Source organism: Poecilia reticulata, chromosome 3 (assembly GCF_904066995.2).
Source record: "Poecilia reticulata chromosome 3, P_reticulata-male-v2, whole genome shotgun sequence".
Classification (NCBI taxonomy): Eukaryota; Metazoa; Chordata; class Actinopteri; order Cyprinodontiformes; family Poeciliidae; genus Poecilia; species Poecilia reticulata.
In genome coordinates this window covers 33,616,152-33,632,822 of record NC_088832.1, presented here as the reverse complement: position 1 = coordinate 33,632,822, position 16,671 = coordinate 33,616,152, and the positions used below count along the sequence as shown (strand labels likewise).

The following is a 16,671-nucleotide window of genomic DNA, read 5'->3' as shown; positions in this document are numbered from 1 at the left end:
GTTTTAAATAAAATATGATGAACGGAAGCAATCATAACTTAGACCTTAAATAAAAAATCTCCAAGGTAATTTATTAAATATGGAAAATATAAATGTATGCATCGCCTTGTTGTTTACTTTGTTAGAAATAAAACAATCTTCCTAATGCTTTCTCTGCTTAATACACACCAAAAACAAACATTTTAAACTGTAACATTAAGCAATTTCGATACAATTTATTCATGTAAAGTTATATATTTTTGTCTTTCTTTGGAGACGTGAAGAAATCTACCGATCAATCCCTGCAGTTATTCCTCCCGCCAGCAGAGGGCAGCAGACGCTCTGTAGTGTCGCTCAGCAGACTGCTGACTCACTCCGGGTCACACGAATCAATAACAACAACCTCTGATCTGAACATACAAATCAAACTCAGTTCCTTAATCTATAAAAATAATAAATAAATTGATTCTTTTAGTTGTTTTAAATAATTTTTTATATATAAAATCAACAAGAGAATTATGTGTCTAGACTAAATATTTTATTGATTTCTTACTTCAGGTTGAACCTCCAACATTATAGCAGAAGACAGACAAGCTTCTTCGTTCCATGCTCACAGTTAAACATGGTGGTGGCAGCATTATTCTGTGGAGAGGCCTTTCTCTATTTGATTCAAAATGGCAAGAAAACCTCCAATAAAAGGTAATAATGCATTTATAACACAACCTTTGTAGCCGCTTCAGTCTCTGGTGTGAATGAGTGTCGGATGCTCCAGTCACTGCCTGTCCTGCTGCTCTCTGTGTTTTGATGAAACGGCTCCGTGTTGAAATCTAAATTACACTAAAATGAACTGAATTGGAGTGAACTGAACGAAATTAAATTGAAATGAGCTGAATAGAAATGAACTAATTAAAATTTATTTAATAATTTAACTGAATTGACCTGTATTGGAATAATTGAATACAACTAAACTGAATTGAATTTGATTGAAATGTATCAAATTTAACTGAATTAAACTGAAAATAAATGAACTAGACTGAATGAACAGTGCCGAATTGAATTGAACTTACTGATTTGGACTCAACTGAATCTTACTGAATCGAACTGAACTGAATTGAGTCACAAAAACTGAATTGAAATGAATTGTGTTGAACTGAACTGAGCATCTCCCGACCAGGTGTAAAGAAAATGGATGGATGGGATGAACTGAACTGAACTGAACTGAACTGAACTGTAATTCAACTAAACTACATTGAATTAAACTGAATTCGTTTAAATTGAACTGAACTGAATCAAACTGAACTGAATTGTAATGAATTGAATTCAACTGGACTAAATTGAATTAAACTAAACTGAATTAAATTTAGCCAGATATTTAGCTCATGTTAAATATCTGGCCTGTGTGTCTAATACTTCTTTGCATTTGGGTTTGGTAAAAATAAATAAATAAATAAATAAATAAATAAATAAATAAATAAATAAATAAATAAATAAATAAATAAATAAATAAATAAATAAATAAATAAATAATAATCTGAGTTTTCGTGTGAACTGGATGAACCCACGGTGCCACTCCGTGTCTCACTGTTTGTGTCTCATGTCAGTCACGTGGTGCCGTTATTGTCACCTTAATGGCCGACTTGCAGCTTTTGTGCTGCAGTTTATGCAAATGAAGGCTAAAATAAGAGGATCCCTCTTTGTCAGCGCGGATCTCTTGAACAGAAGCGTCTCTGTTAGGGAACAAAGGTCCGTCAGAAAACGCGCTGCCTGGTTCACAGTGACACCGACAGAACCGGAGCGGCTCTGATCTGCGGACCGGTTTTATTTCCGATGTTTGAACATGAAAAACGAGACGGATCATCTCCAATCGACTCGTTTTCAAATTTAGAAATGTCTCTGCATCGCCTCCTCCTACTGCCCCGTATGAAATATGACCAACATTATTCCTGAAATCCATCCAATCAGAAGCCATGACATCACATAGCCACATCCACGCCCATCCAATCAGACGCTTTGCCACGCCCAGAGCCCATCCTGCATCGTCATGGTACTCACTCCGGATGCAGTTGTCATGGAGATGGGGGAGAGCTCGGCGTCCGCTGCCGGCACTGTTACCATGGAGACCTCGGGCTCGGCGGAGCGGGCAGAACCGGACCGGATCGGCGTCCCTGCGGTCCGGAACAGAAAGTACCGGGTGCTGATCGCGATCGGAGAGATTTCCACAGAATATCACCTGGAAGCGGCGCGCAGTCAGATCACAGGAGGTGAGACCAACTGCTTTACTCTGACTGGGGTGTTCAAAGTGTGGGTCGAGGGCCATTTTGTGGCCCCTGGAACTTTCATGTGTGTGATATTTAGACCGGTCGCAATAAACAATAAATCAATGAATTGCATGATAAATTAAAACTATTAATAATTTCCATTTGCATCATTTATTGTTTTTCTCTTTTCCCTCTTTCTACCAAAAATTGGATGAAAAGTTTTCAGTCTGGTGTTTTGGTCTCAACTAGCCCCTTTTTTGAAGAATAATTGTGTTTACAGAGTCTTTATAATTCATTGTACTTGTTTGGATATTTAAAATGTCGTCCAACTTCAGGGTTATATTAGACTTGAAAGTTTATTTATCTTTGAGAATGCATTCAATCAACCAATCAAATTTTATTTTGTATAACACATTTCAGCAGCAAGGCATTTCAAAGTGCTTCACTTCATAACTTTCTTGTCATATTACTTGAAAATGGTCTCATTTATCACAATAACTTCTGACAATTTATCATCCAGCAAAGTTTGCTACCATGACAGGCCTGGCAATATTGTGATAATGATAAAAGAACTATTTGAGTAAAAAAAAAAAAAAATTACAACAAAAATTATTTTTGCATTTCAAGTCAGAAAAGCAATATGACCCACAGACTACTTTCAGATTTCAGTATTTTTAAAAAAAATATTGAAGATGTACTTTTTAGCTCTTTTTTAAAATTATTATTAAAAAAATACTGGAACTCAAAAATATACAGATTTATGCCTCAAACCTGAAATGTGAATGTGAGCGCTATGTTTTTTCCTCTGCATCAGGTCTGCTTTCCTGGAACGTCGACCTGTCTGTCTGCGATCTGAATAAGGAGCTGCAGCTGTTCAGGAACAGACACACCGCTCAGTTTTCTCCTCAGGTCAAAGGTCAGACTCAGTTCATCAATCATTTTGCAGAAGCTTTGAACGACAGCAGGACGTCCTGGTGTGTGTGTGTGTGTGTGTGTGTGTGTGGGTTGTGATCAGTCTGGATGGACAGAATATGAGTGGAGTTTTGTCTAAAACACATTTCTGCTGCTTTGTAAAAATGAATTAATCCGCATTTTTCATTTGATTTAAGAGTTAAGCAGCCTCTTAACTCGGATATGCCTTGGACTGGCCCTGCTAGCTAATAGTTTTGGCAAGATTTTGTGTTTTTGCAGTGAAGGAATCTATTCTATCATTTTTCCTGCTGTGAGTTGCTCTTATTGATGTTGATTTAAAATAACTCAGGGAGTATTTCTGAATGCTCGGCAGAGAAACATTTCTGAAAGGTCAGCGAGGAGAAGCCATCAGGAAGTGCTTTTAATCTGAAAGGTCAGTCCTCAGATGTGGTTCAGAGGGGGTTTAAATCCCCCCATCTCGTTTGTGTTTACCTTGTGGAAAGCGGCCTCCGTTTCTCCCGACGCCGTGCCATGAATACTAACGCAGCGGCTGGTGGGGGCAGCGCCGCCAACATGGCCGACAAACCCAGACACAAAGAGCAGAGAGAGAGGAAACAACCTGATCCACCCCTAACTGATCACACCCACTTAACTTAACACAACATTGGTTTATCAGTTGATTATTTGTGATATTTTCTGACTTCATTGGTTTTTTTTAAACACTCAAACAGTTTTCATCTGTTTTCACTTGAAGATCTAAGAAAGTGAAAAGAAACTGCAGACAGGAACCGAGCAACATGAAAATCCACTTATCAATTAATATGAAGAATTTAAATACATTTACATAAAAAAATTAATTTGCTTTAAATCATAGTCACCTGGAAATACACAATTTCATGAAATGCAGAAGTGTTTTAATTTTTTTCATCATTTATTCATGTTTTATACATTTATTTTTTATTAATTCATACATTCTTTGTTTACGACCAGTTTAAATAAGATGTTTTCTCTTATTTTGCATTCACAAGCATATTTTGTTTATCCAGAGGCAGATTCATCTAAAATATACTCAGGTTGAGATTTTGTTCCAAGGCTTTTCACTCGTTTTTACTGGGATCCTTTTCATGTAAAGTGTTTCTGTAATTATGTGTAAAATCATGACACCTCTAAATATAACCTCATCAGAAGAAACATGCAGATGATGGGAGTGTGGGACGAATGTTGCAGGATTATGAACAATGTGTGAATTTATACACCAAAGTTGTGATAAATTAATTGTCAGATGGAAAGTGTTGTAAATCAAAATCAAGAAGTTTATACATTTTGATACAAATAAAACAAAATACTGTAAAATCTAAAAACTACTTTGCATGTTTCTGTCAGGTAGGAAAATAACAGATTTTTGGTGATTCTGTCATCATAATGTGATGAAAAGCAGAGGATTTAACAGCAGCAACACGTCTACAACATGCAGGTGTGTTAACAGCTTATTGCATAGAATATAAAGAGATTTGTTAGTTTACAATATCATTATTGCATTTTTTCTTACTAGTTATATCAGCTGAAAACGCTATCAATTTAATCAGCACACCGATGTCCATAAAAATGGAGCTTATATGCTAAAAATAAATCATTTTTCAAGATGGCCGCAGTTTTTGAGGCTTTTCAATCAAACTGTTTCCCATTTTCATGACTTGGATGAACTTTATGTCACATCATATGTTTTCCACTATGGTCATATATTGCTACCTGAGGTGGTTCAATTCCCAATGTCTATCTAAAAAACTCTCTAGTTCTATACTCTGCTGGGCTCTTAAAGGGGTCGGGGCCCCGGAGAGGCAGAAAAACACTAACAGGGCTGTTGTGAACGATTTTCAGAATCATAGTGATTCGACTCCTGAAGTGTACTTAGGGCCAAAATTTACATAGATATCCTTAAATGTCTCATTATAAACTGTATATTAATACAGATTTTAGTTAATCTTAAGATTATTCATATTAATTTTAAATAAGTAGAGGGAAAACATTTTATATATATATATATATATATATATATATATATATATATATATATATATATATATATATATATATATATATATATATTTAGATGGTTGCTAGCCTCTGGCAGTGTTATTTTGGGGTCACAGGCTGGAAAGTTTGGGAACCATTGCTGTACAACAAACAGGAAGTCGGCCATCTTGGATTGAATTTGAATTGCTGACCCTGTTTTGGCCATATGTAGCCTCCACATTGGATCCAATTCCTCCTTGAGGCTCGAATCAATCAGCTTCAAATCTGGTCCGAATGATCTTAAGAGATAAAATTTGGTAAAACGGTGATTTTTTTGAGCATACTAAAGGGGCGTGGCCTAACCTCGGACTTTGACTACACATCACCGCTGAGCCTTTAGTCAGTTCATCAATCGAGGTCTGTGATTGGTTCTTGGCTGGTGACATCACTGTTTCCTCGCTGAACGATGAGGCACACAGACAGCCAGGCTACATAAAAGATCTCCTTTCTCCCCAAGAGAGGAGGAAGAGGAGGATGAATGAAGCTGTCACCCACACGGCGCCCAGTGGAGCGGCTCATCGGACTGATAACTGGTGAAGCAGAACCGGGTGGAATCAGAGACCCTCAGGGGATCAGGGGCCATTAACGAAGATCTGGTGTACAAATATCCTCTGATGAATTAATGTACATATGTAACAGCTGGGGTTTATTTTAATAATATTAATGTTGCAGAACAATCCCTGTTAAAAATTTTGAAGTTTGTCAAAATTTATTTACTCTTCAAATTCATTTTGTTTTGTCAAAAACTTGTTGCCTCTTGACAGAACTTACTGGTTCTGTTAACGCTGCTCTTGGCGGTTACCATAGCAACCTGTAACTGACAGCTCCTCCCCCTCTTTCTGTTGCCTAGTAACCGTGGTGTGTATTAGGGTCAGCTCTGTGTTTTCTTTACATTTCTTATTTTATCTTCGCACATACAGTATTTAAAGCAAAATCAGTTGCTATGTTTTGTATGGTTTTAACTTTAGCTGTTTCGTTTTTACCCACCACCAGCTGCTCTGCAGTTTGTTTAAGGATATTTATTATTTTTAATGGATACAGACAGAAGTCGATGGACTGATGTTAACCACCAACTGTTATATCTTGTAAAATCACTAAAACTAAAAAAAACGTCTCTGTAGTTTCATGTGGTCATTCTATGCAAGAATATTTTTTTAGGTCTGAAGTAAATTAGTTCACATTTTGTCCATTAACTTTGAAATCAACATTTGAACAAAATGGTTGAAATGTTGATTACTTCAGCTACAAACTGATTAAATGATAAAAGTGATTTTTAGGCGATTTGTGTTCCTTGCTTGATGGTAGTTTTTGGTCGAACCGTTTGGAAAGTGTTGATTTGTTTGGTCTGACTCGCCAATTTTCTAAACTAAACTCACTCAATCTGTTCAGTCTTTTCCCACAATCCCACTCTAAGGCTGCGTTCACACTGCAGCCTGAAGTGACCCAATTCCGATTTTTTTAAACGTAATTCGGCCTGTATCTGATCTTTTCATGGCAGTGTGAACAGCACAGGTCGGATTCTTTTCAAATGTGACCCATATCCGATCTTCTTATGGCGGTTGGCAGAACACTGAGAATGCTGACGCTATGGCGCCCTCTAGTGCGCATGCGGGACACTTTCAGGTCGTTTGCTCGTTTTGACTGCAGAACACATACAGGTCGCATTTACTGGCAGTGTGAACGACCCCGGCAAGAAAATCGGAATTGCCAAAAAATCGGAATTGAGTCACTTCAGGCTGCGTTCACACTGCAGCCTGAAGTGACTCAATTCCGATTTTTTTGACGTAATGCGACCTGTATCCGATCTTTTCCTGGCAGTGTGAACAGCACAGGTCGGATTCTTTTCGAATGTGACCCATATCCGATACGTATCCGATTCAAATGCGACCATAACGTCCAGGTCGCATTATTCTGAGTCACTGATTCTCAACAAATCTCACTATTCTGCTCCTGATACGAGCAAGTGGGAAGAAAAACAACAACCATGACGGATTATATGAGGATTAAGTTGTTAATTTGCTGCTCCTGCCTGATAACAACTTCAAATATATAAGCTAAGCTACACCGTTAGCCTCCATGTTTACTTCCGCAAACACTGAGCTCTTCTTCTTCTTCTTATGGCGGTTGGCAGAACACTGAGAACGCTGACGCTATGGCGCCCTCTAGTGCGCATGCGGGACACTTTCAGGTCGCATTTACTGGCAGTGTGAACGGCCCCGGCAAGAAAATCTGAATTGCCAAAAAATCTGAACATGCCATTGATATATGGCTGCAGTGTGAACGCACCCCAAGAGCTCCAACATTCCCTTAAAGGGGAAAAGGGCACAGAAAAAAAAAAAAAGTAATAGAGAAGTGACAGTAATGTAATACTGCAGACACAGCATAACTGTTACAACTCATGTAATGTCATTTTTGTCTGGTCTTTATGTCATTTTCTCTCAGTGGGGAGATTTAATTTTGTGTTGCTGAACCAACAGAAGAGCTTTTTATGACTTTCTCTCCCACGCTGCACATGTTTGGCCCACTGTATTCTTCCTCTATTGATTTCTGCCTCAGGAGCCACTCAGATGCAGAGTAAATCATCGCAATGTGCTGAGAAAAGCAGAAACCTTCGGAAGATAACCTCACACATGCAGCTTGTGTTGCTGTCAGCTTCCTGGTGATTTAATCACAGGTTTTACGTAGCTCATCAAAACATAATGAAAACACGAGTCGGGAGTTAAGATAGGCCTAAACCAATTTTATCAATTAATATAATTTTGGGGTTTTGAAGATTTAATTTTTGAAAAATCTGGAATGATGATTAAAAACATGCTGCACCATCATCCTTCTACCACTTCCTGTTGTCTTCTTTGTCTTTTCTGCCTGCAGTAACACCTGGTTGTTGATCGCATGATGTGCTCCGCAAAATACATACATTTCAATATGACAAAAAAATAAAAATAAATCCTAATTAAAGCTCAAAAATCCGTGATTTTTCTCAAAAATGGCGTATTTCCACAAAGCAAATGTATTTTCGTAATTCTAATACGTAGCTCTCAGGGGACGTCACAATTTCGGGACCTTTGTAACCGACAGCCATCTTGGCAGGCAGTTGCTAAGGAGTTGCTATGACAACAATAAACAAACCACAAGCTTAGAAATAGCTCTCGCCTCGTTCCTATTTAACTTACAAACTCTAAAAGTACATCACAACTATCTGAGTACTCTACCCACCTCTGTGTATTACTAGGATAAATATCAGTGATATTTACTGTAGTACTTAGTGTATTCATGTCTATGGTGCTGACTGCCGAAGTAGCAAGATTAGCTTAGCTAATGTAGCTAGCTAGGACAGGCATGTGTATGATGACTTCCGGTCAACGGAAACACAGTTTCTACGGCGGAACGCACTTACACACTTTGCTTACCGTCCAGATATTTGTCCAGATTAGTAAATTAAGATATCTCTATTTATATTTCGACTAGATCAAACGACGTCACATTTACCATTCAGTTGTATGGAAGCTTCAGTTCAAGATATCTACAATGAATTACTGATTATCTGAAATATTATTTCAGATATCCACTATTAAATTATAACTAGTCATAAAATAATTTTGCAATATCTCACTTTTTGTTCTGACTAGTCATAACTCTACTTACGTGCATCTTGAATAACACTGTAATTCAATATATCTAAAATGTATTTTAGATAGTAGTAAAAACTCAGACCCGTTATTGATTGTGGGCGCTGCCTGTGTGTCCTGGTTTAAAATTCAGCGGTGTTTATTGATCTGCCCCCTTCTTCTCATGCAGCCGGTTGTTCCTGAAGATGTTGCCCCTCCTGTTTCAGGTTCTTCCATCCGCACCAGACAGACTAACACTAATGCATGACTTCTGAGTGTTTAATGGTTGTAATGTGAACTATGCCAGAAAGATGAGAGGCTGCAGGGGTAAGAAAAATGCTCCATGCAGGCAACAACAAATATCTCACTCCCTGTTTCCTTTGCTGTTCAATGAAAATTCATCGATTCAAAATTTCTTTTCAGAGTCAGTCCATCACGTTTTGGAAAGACTGTAAGAGGGTATTCACATTTTATCCATTTTAAATGAACCAGAGCTTCTTAAAATTTGAACGAAACAGGTGTTATGCTAACAGCTGAGCTAGTTTTTTGTTTAGTGCTTCAGCGCTTTTGCTAACTTTCAAAACAAGTTAGCTTACCTTGAATGAATTCAGAGCTGCTAATTTACTCCACAGCTTTCAGTTGAATAAAGTTTGAAATCTTTGTTGAAGTTTTATCTTTTTCAAGCAGCTGGATGATTATATTTATGCTAATATTATTTTTCAACTGAGCAAACGGTGATTGTGCACCCAAATGTGAGCTACACAGAAAAATTCAACACTTACATGTAGAAACAGCCAGGTGTTAATTAAACAAACACATGCAAAAATTCACCTGATTTGTTTTATTTGGTTCCCATAATGCACTGCTTTCAGTTTAAAACAGCTTAAAATCTACTGATGTGCTTCTGACCTGACCTGGACTGTCAGGTAAAATTAGCAGCAGCCTGAGAAACATTGACTCTGTTGGTCAACAGGTTGGTGTGTAATGACTAATTTAGCCCTGATGGGGGCGATATGCTCTGATGTAACGTGTCATTTATATATGGTGGGTTAGCATTAGCTCCTGCTAATTGCTTTGTTGATGTAGAGTTTTAGCGTTAGCAGAACTAAAGTTCATAATTAGTGGTTTAAGGTTGGCGCAACTATCTTTTTAGCCAGCTGTGCCCACCACTTAATGTCAGGGACTTTATTTCTTTAAATTGGATTGGATGTGTTATTTTTTGACATCTTGTAGCCGATTGCAAGATATCAGATGTGTTTTACTTAATTATTTCTTCATTATATCGGTCTGGTGTTAATTAGGCAGTGGAGAAACTTCGTCACAATAAACTATTTTTTTGTTATTTAATGGAGCCATGTTAGTTTGAAGAGCGTTTTTCCCCTTCATGGATTAGAAAGCTGCATTTTGTATTTACTACAGAGTGGTTAAAAAACAGAAACAAACAAAATCTATTAATGTTTAACAAAATTTCTATGTAAAAAAAGGAGGAAACTCTTGACCTTCAGAGACGAAGCAGACCGGGAACGCTTCCCAGAAAATGCATTAATCTGCTACTACTGGAGGAAAAAAATACTACGTCCAGCTGCCGCGTGCATGAGGGATTTAAAGGGATGATGTAAAGCGGCGACGGAGGGAGGGGAGACAGGATGAGGACGTCTGGCATGGCTGACAGGCTGAGGGGAGAAAAAAGGTGTGGCGGGCCGGCTGGCCGTAGGAGCTGCGTGACCTTTAGAGGAGACCAACAGGCTTCGGAGGCGATGCTGCTTCAGCAGCTGTGAAGGAGCTCAGTTTCATTAACTGGCTTATTGCAAAGACATTAAGAAAACAGGAGGTCAGCAGAGAGCACCGTGTTGTAATGACAGGAGCCTGAAGAAGACTTTGCTGAAATCATGCGTGTTGATTTATCCCCTGGGTTCCATATTCTGGGATAATTAGATGGTTAAATCAGATTTTAACCTGCAGTTTTCCAGGCTTTCCGGTTGTTTATAACTTTGGCTGCTTTTAATTCATATTTAGTCCATTTTTAAAGATCATGTTGTTTGCTATGTAGCACAGTTTGTCATTTAGAGTTAGCACCGCTAACTAGCACAGTTAGTGGTGCTAGTTAGAGTTAGCACTGTTAACTAGCACAGTTAGCTGTGCTAACTCTAAATAACTAACCAAACACTAGTTTCAGAAACACTAAAGCAGCATAATATTTAGAGGAAGCTAATGCTAAACCACTACACCAACTTATTATTTGGTGCAAGCCAATGCTAAAGTGCTATACCACCATAGTATTTAGAGGTAGCTAATGCTAAGTGCTATACCACCTTAGTATTTAGAAGAAGCTAATGCTAAGTGCTATACCACCATAGTATTTAGAGGAAGCTAATGCTAAGTGCTATACCACCTTAGTATTTAGAAGAAGCTAATGCTAAGTGCTATACCACCATAGTATTTAGAGGTAGCTAATGCTAAGTGCTATACCACCTTAGTATTTAGAGGAAGCTAATGCTAAGTGCTATACCACCATAGTATTTAGAGGAAGCTAATGCTAAGTGCTATACCACCATAGTATTTAGAAAAAGCTAATGCTAAGTGCTATACCACCATAGTATTTAGAGGTAGCTAATGCTAAGTGCTATACCACCTTAGTATTTAGAGGAAGCTAATGCTAAGTGCTATACCACCATAGTATTTAGAGGAAGCTAATGCTAAGTGCTATACCACCATAGTATTTAGAGGAAGCTAATGCTAAGTGCTATACCACCATAGTATTTAGAGGCAGCTAATGCTAAGTGCTATACCACCTTAGTATTTAGAGGAAGCTAATGCTAAGTGCTATACCACCATAGTATTTAGAGGAAGCTATTGCTAAGTGCTATACCACCATAGTATTTAGAGGTAGCTAATGCTAAGTGCTATACCACCATAGTATTTAGAGGAAGCTAATGCTAAGTGCTATACCACCATAGTATTTAGAGGAAGCTAATGCTAAGTGCTATACCACCATAGTATTTAGAGGTAGCTAATGCTAAGTGCTATACCACCATAGTATTTAGAGGAAGCTAATGCTAAGTGCTATACCACCATAGTATTTAGAGGAAGCTAATGCTAAGTGCTATACCACCATAGTATTTAGAGGTAGCTAATGCTAAGTGCTATACCACCATAGTATTTAGAGGTAGCTAATGCTAAGTGCTATACCACCATAGTATTTAGAGGAAGCTAATTCTAAGTGCTATACATATTAAATATTAATAAAAATGATTTTAGAGTTTATTTATGCTAAAATATAAATTCTTTTTAATGCAGAGGGCCGGACTGAGTCACTCTGCTGCTTTTTTTCGGTCAGTGGAGGATCTGAGTGAAAGCTGAACTAATCTGCAGACACTAATGAAACCAGACTCCATTAGTTCTGTGTTTACTGCTGCAGTGGATCAATTATTATCAGCAGATTGAGCTTATTCTCCAGTTTTATTGTGACGAGTTAAATCAGCATTTAAGAACAAGTTAACAGGACAAAGTTCACCTTTTTTTTTAATTTAGGCAAATCTGCAGAATTATGTTTTTTGTGTAAAGTCCCTCATCCCACTGAAGTTTATTCCTCTATTATAAAAGGTCTAATTATAGACTCAGAGGATGAAGGTTATTTTCCTAAAATAAACATTTTCTGCATCAAAGAGAATTATTCTCCATGTTATTTCAGGAACAAAGAGACAAGAGAGCAAAGAGTCCATAAAACATTTAGACAAACAGATTTTTCTGAGTCTATTTGGGTTTTTAGTTCCTCTGGGTTTACTGACTACTCTGCATTAATTCAAAAGGTTTTTTTCTAAGTCACTCCTTTTTATTTTCAGCCTCATTTACCTTTAATATCCAACTATAAACACACAGGATTTAGATATATTTTATTTAGTTTTAAGTCTAAAAGGTGCAAACTTGTGTGATTCTTTTAAATAAACGTCACAGACTGGTGTTTACTGCTGCCACTGCGTAGAAAACAGACACAGTTTTCACTTCAACACATCACTTCATTACAAGTTCCAGCTGGAAATTAATTTTCCCAAATGTTTATGGAGCGCAGAACAACACAGCATTAAGTAGAAACAGCAAATAACTAACCAAAACTTCTGAAAAACAGACAAAAACAAAGCGTTCGGTTGGAAATGGCTGCATTTGCAGCAAACCGTCACCAAATTCTGAGTGCAGAAACATTTTAAGCATTTTTTCCCCCTTATTTCTTCTGAAGACGTTAAAGAACATTTTATACAAGACAAAACTTACAGGTGACTTTTAAACACATATATGAGCTTGTTTTAGGCTGCACAGTGGCGCAGTTGGTAGAGCTGTTGCCTTGCAGCAAGAAGGTTCTGGGTTCGATTCCTGGCCCTGGTCTCTCTGCATGGAGTCTCCATGTTCTCCCTGTGCATGGTGGGTTTTCTCCAGGTACTCCGGTTTCCTCCCACAGTCCAAAAACATGACTGTCAGGTTAATTGTCCTCTCCAAATTGTCCCTAGGTGTGTGTGTGTGTGTGCATGGTTGTGTGTCCTGTGTGTCTCTGTGTTGCCCTGCGACAGACTGGCGACCTGTCCAGGTGACCCCACCTCTCGCCCGAAACGTTGGCTGGAGAGGCACCAGCACCTCCTGACCCCACTGAGGGACAAGGGTGCAAGAAAATGGATGGATGGATGAGCTTGTTTTAAGTCAGTAGTTGCTCAATACTCATTCCACTGGCAGATTATTTCACTTGTAACAAGGAAAAATGTTATAAGTGAAATAATCCGCCACAGGAACTATACTTTCAAATTTTTAAAAAATAGTTTATGAAATAAACGATTTTTATTTGCACTTAAAACTCCAAAACCTGAACTTACTCCAGAAACCAAAGAGTTAAATTACAACAGCGCCGTGGTTCCGTCTTAGAAAATACACCGTCTTCAGTCAGAGGAGTCTTCAGATGCGCCGTAATACAGACTGCTACAGGAGCTCTCTCATGTCAGCAGCTTCGCCATTTACAAAAACCCGATGAAAAAGTTTAAATTAATACCATCCATCCATTTTCTTGCACCCTTTTTCCCTCAGTGGGGTCGGGAGGGTTGCTGATGCCTCTCCAGCTAATGTTTCGGGCGAGAGGTGGGGTCACCTGGACAGGTTGCCAGTCTGTCGCAGGGCAACACAGAGACACACAACCATGCACACTCACACCTAGGGACAATTTGGAGAGGCCAATTAACCTGACAGTCATGTTTTTGGACTGTGGGAGGAAACTGGAGTACCCAGAGAAAACCCACCATGCACAGGGAGAACATGGAGACTCCATGCAGAAAGACCGGGAATCGAACCCAGAACCTTCTTGCTGCAAGGCAACAGCTCTACCAACTGCGCCACTGTGCAGCCCTAAATTAATACCAATTACATTTAATTTCCCTTTGGAATCAATAAAGTATTTTTTAAATGTATTTTTTTTAATAAATAAAATAAATCTATTCATCAACATAATAATAATACAACTAATAATAAATATGCATATACTTATTTTTGTGATCTCTTCTTAATTTTTATTGACTTATTCTGTAATGTTTATGATTATGATTGATTATTTATTGCTGGGCTGCACATTATTTCAATTAAAGCCACTTAATTTAGTTTTTTGCAAGTTGTTTTTTGTCTGCAGCCACGAAGCCAGAAAAGAAAAAATAAAAATTTTCACAGGATTTAAGCAACAAAAACCCTCTGGAGTGAATCATCATCAACCTTTTTATAGTTTATTAAACAGTTATATAGATAATTTTAGCACAAAATGAGTCAGAAAAGCTGCAAAAACAAAACTTCTGGACCATTTTTTCCACCTAAAAAAGATTTAACTTACTGATTAATTTGAAAGTTTATCATGAAATATCTGCTATTTGTGTTTTTCAGAGTTTTGGGTACAAAATACACAATGAGAAGTATTTTACTGTGAGGTACTTTTACTTATTATGAAGTATCACTACCCATTGTGAGTAACTTCAATCAATTCAATTCAAAAACACTTTATAGATCCCAAAGATAAATTTAATAGATGTAATTATTGTTTACGTTATTTTATGAACTCTGGATATATTTTTTATCTTGGTTCTTAAAATATAAAAAAATCCACATAAATTTAGATTCTGATGGTGTAATTTTAAAATTTTAAATAATGTTTTGTTCTGTTAGTCACTGATACTTTTTTACTCTTATGTTTCACTTTTGCATAAAAATATGTTAAAGTATTTACACTTTTACTTTGGCTTCGCTCCCCATTTCTCACGTTTTTAACAAATTTGCATTAATACCTTTGACCTAATCTCTCTTTTTAATAATAATTTTAAAAAATCTGCTTAATTTAGCATTAATATTTAAACACAACTACTACGATTCAGCATTTGAACGCCTCATTGCCGCTTCGTTCAACAATAACCTCTACAAATCCCGAGCGGCTCCTGAAGGCGGCATGAGGCAGCAGCTCGGTGTGGGAGGTTGAACCGATCCAGACCGTTCAGCCTTCATCCTCATCTTCATCCTCAGCAGCATCAGGACCCCTCCCTGCTGCACCCGCGGCGCTGAAGGACGGTAAGTAAGACGCATCCAGCCGTTCATCCAACCGTTCATCCATCCATCCGTCCATCAGGCGGAGACGCGCCGCGCCTGAGCTGCGTTGACAGAGGATTAGACTCGGCTTGTTTTTTAAATATTTTTATCGTTTTAACTGAAGGAATCTCCCTGAATCAGTAAAATTATCCGAGGTTCTGGTTCCGCTTCGTGCAACGTGAGTAAAAAAAAAAAAAATCAGGTTTTTCTTCAGACTGGAGCGTTTTTCATCTGCTGCGTTCAGCTCGGATTACCGCTGCGGGATCTCACAGAGATCTCCCCATTCGCGTTTTCTGCTTGTTTAAAATGTACATTGCATGCATGTTATAGTTAATTTATTTATGTTTTATTTGTGTGAGATGGTGCTCAACATGTGAGAAAAGGGTAAATGCATCTTTATTTCCACACATGTCCCCGGGCAGCTTCATGTTTGGGGATTTTTCTGAGATGATGCTGCAGTTTGTTTGGACGCCGTGGAGGCCCGCAGCCTCCCTGACTCATGATGCTCTCAGCGCAGCTCAGTAGATCCAGGTGACCAGATTCCTTATTTTTATTTTAAGGTGGTGAAAACAGACCTGAAGGCAACAGCTGTGGAGCATTTTAGTTTGTTCATGAGCGAAATGTGCAGGATTAGTTCTGGGTTATGCAACGAAAATGCCTAAAAATAGCTCAGAGGGACAGAAACAGTAAATATAAGGACGTTTCTATGAGCTAATTCACTTTTTGAATCATAAATTAGTTAAATTAGCGGGTTAAATGAAGCGTTTTGGTTCAGGACAAACTAAAAGAAAAGATTTATGTAAAAATTTTAAAAATTTAAAAAGCAAAAATGAATAAACACACAATAATACATGATAAAATAGCTTAAAATGAAACAAATGGAGGAGCATCGCTCTGTCAGGAAGAGCAGGAGCTTCTTAAAGAGACAGAGACCCAATTTCAGGGCTAGTTAGTTACATTTACCCAGTTACCTGAGTAACTTTTTGAAAACAAAAAGTACTTTTAGGAGTATTTTTACATTTACTTAATTTATTATAAAGTCTTTCTTTACTGGAGTAAAAGGATTTTCTACCCAGCGAATTAAAAACATGCTTTAACCAAAACTCCAGGCAGTTTTTGTTAAAGTTTCATAAGTTTTTTTTATTGAAAGAAAAAACATTAATTTGACCTGATTTTGTTATTTTTTGTGACTTATATGAATCATTTTCATTTCGTCCTTAAAATACCAACATTTCTACCCAACT

General features: G+C 37.7%; 1 protein-coding gene across 2 annotated transcripts in view; it reads left to right on the top strand.

Moving 5' to 3' along the window:
- The first annotated feature begins 2,005 nt into the window (after positions 1-2,005).
- Positions 2,006-16,671, top strand: part of map1aa (microtubule-associated protein 1Aa) — a 35,838-nt gene continuing 21,172 nt past the window's right edge. The window contains exons 1-2 of one of the 2 annotated variants that reach the window (XM_008406040.3): positions 2,006-2,240; positions 3,052-3,153. In XM_008406040.3, the coding sequence (XP_008404262.1) occupies positions 2,021-2,240; positions 3,052-3,153 (322 nt within the window). In that variant the 5' untranslated portion in view covers positions 2,006-2,020. Of the gene's footprint in view, positions 2,241-3,051; positions 3,154-15,301; positions 15,410-16,671 lie in introns of those variants that run through there. The other variant, XM_008406041.3, reaches the window with a different exon arrangement.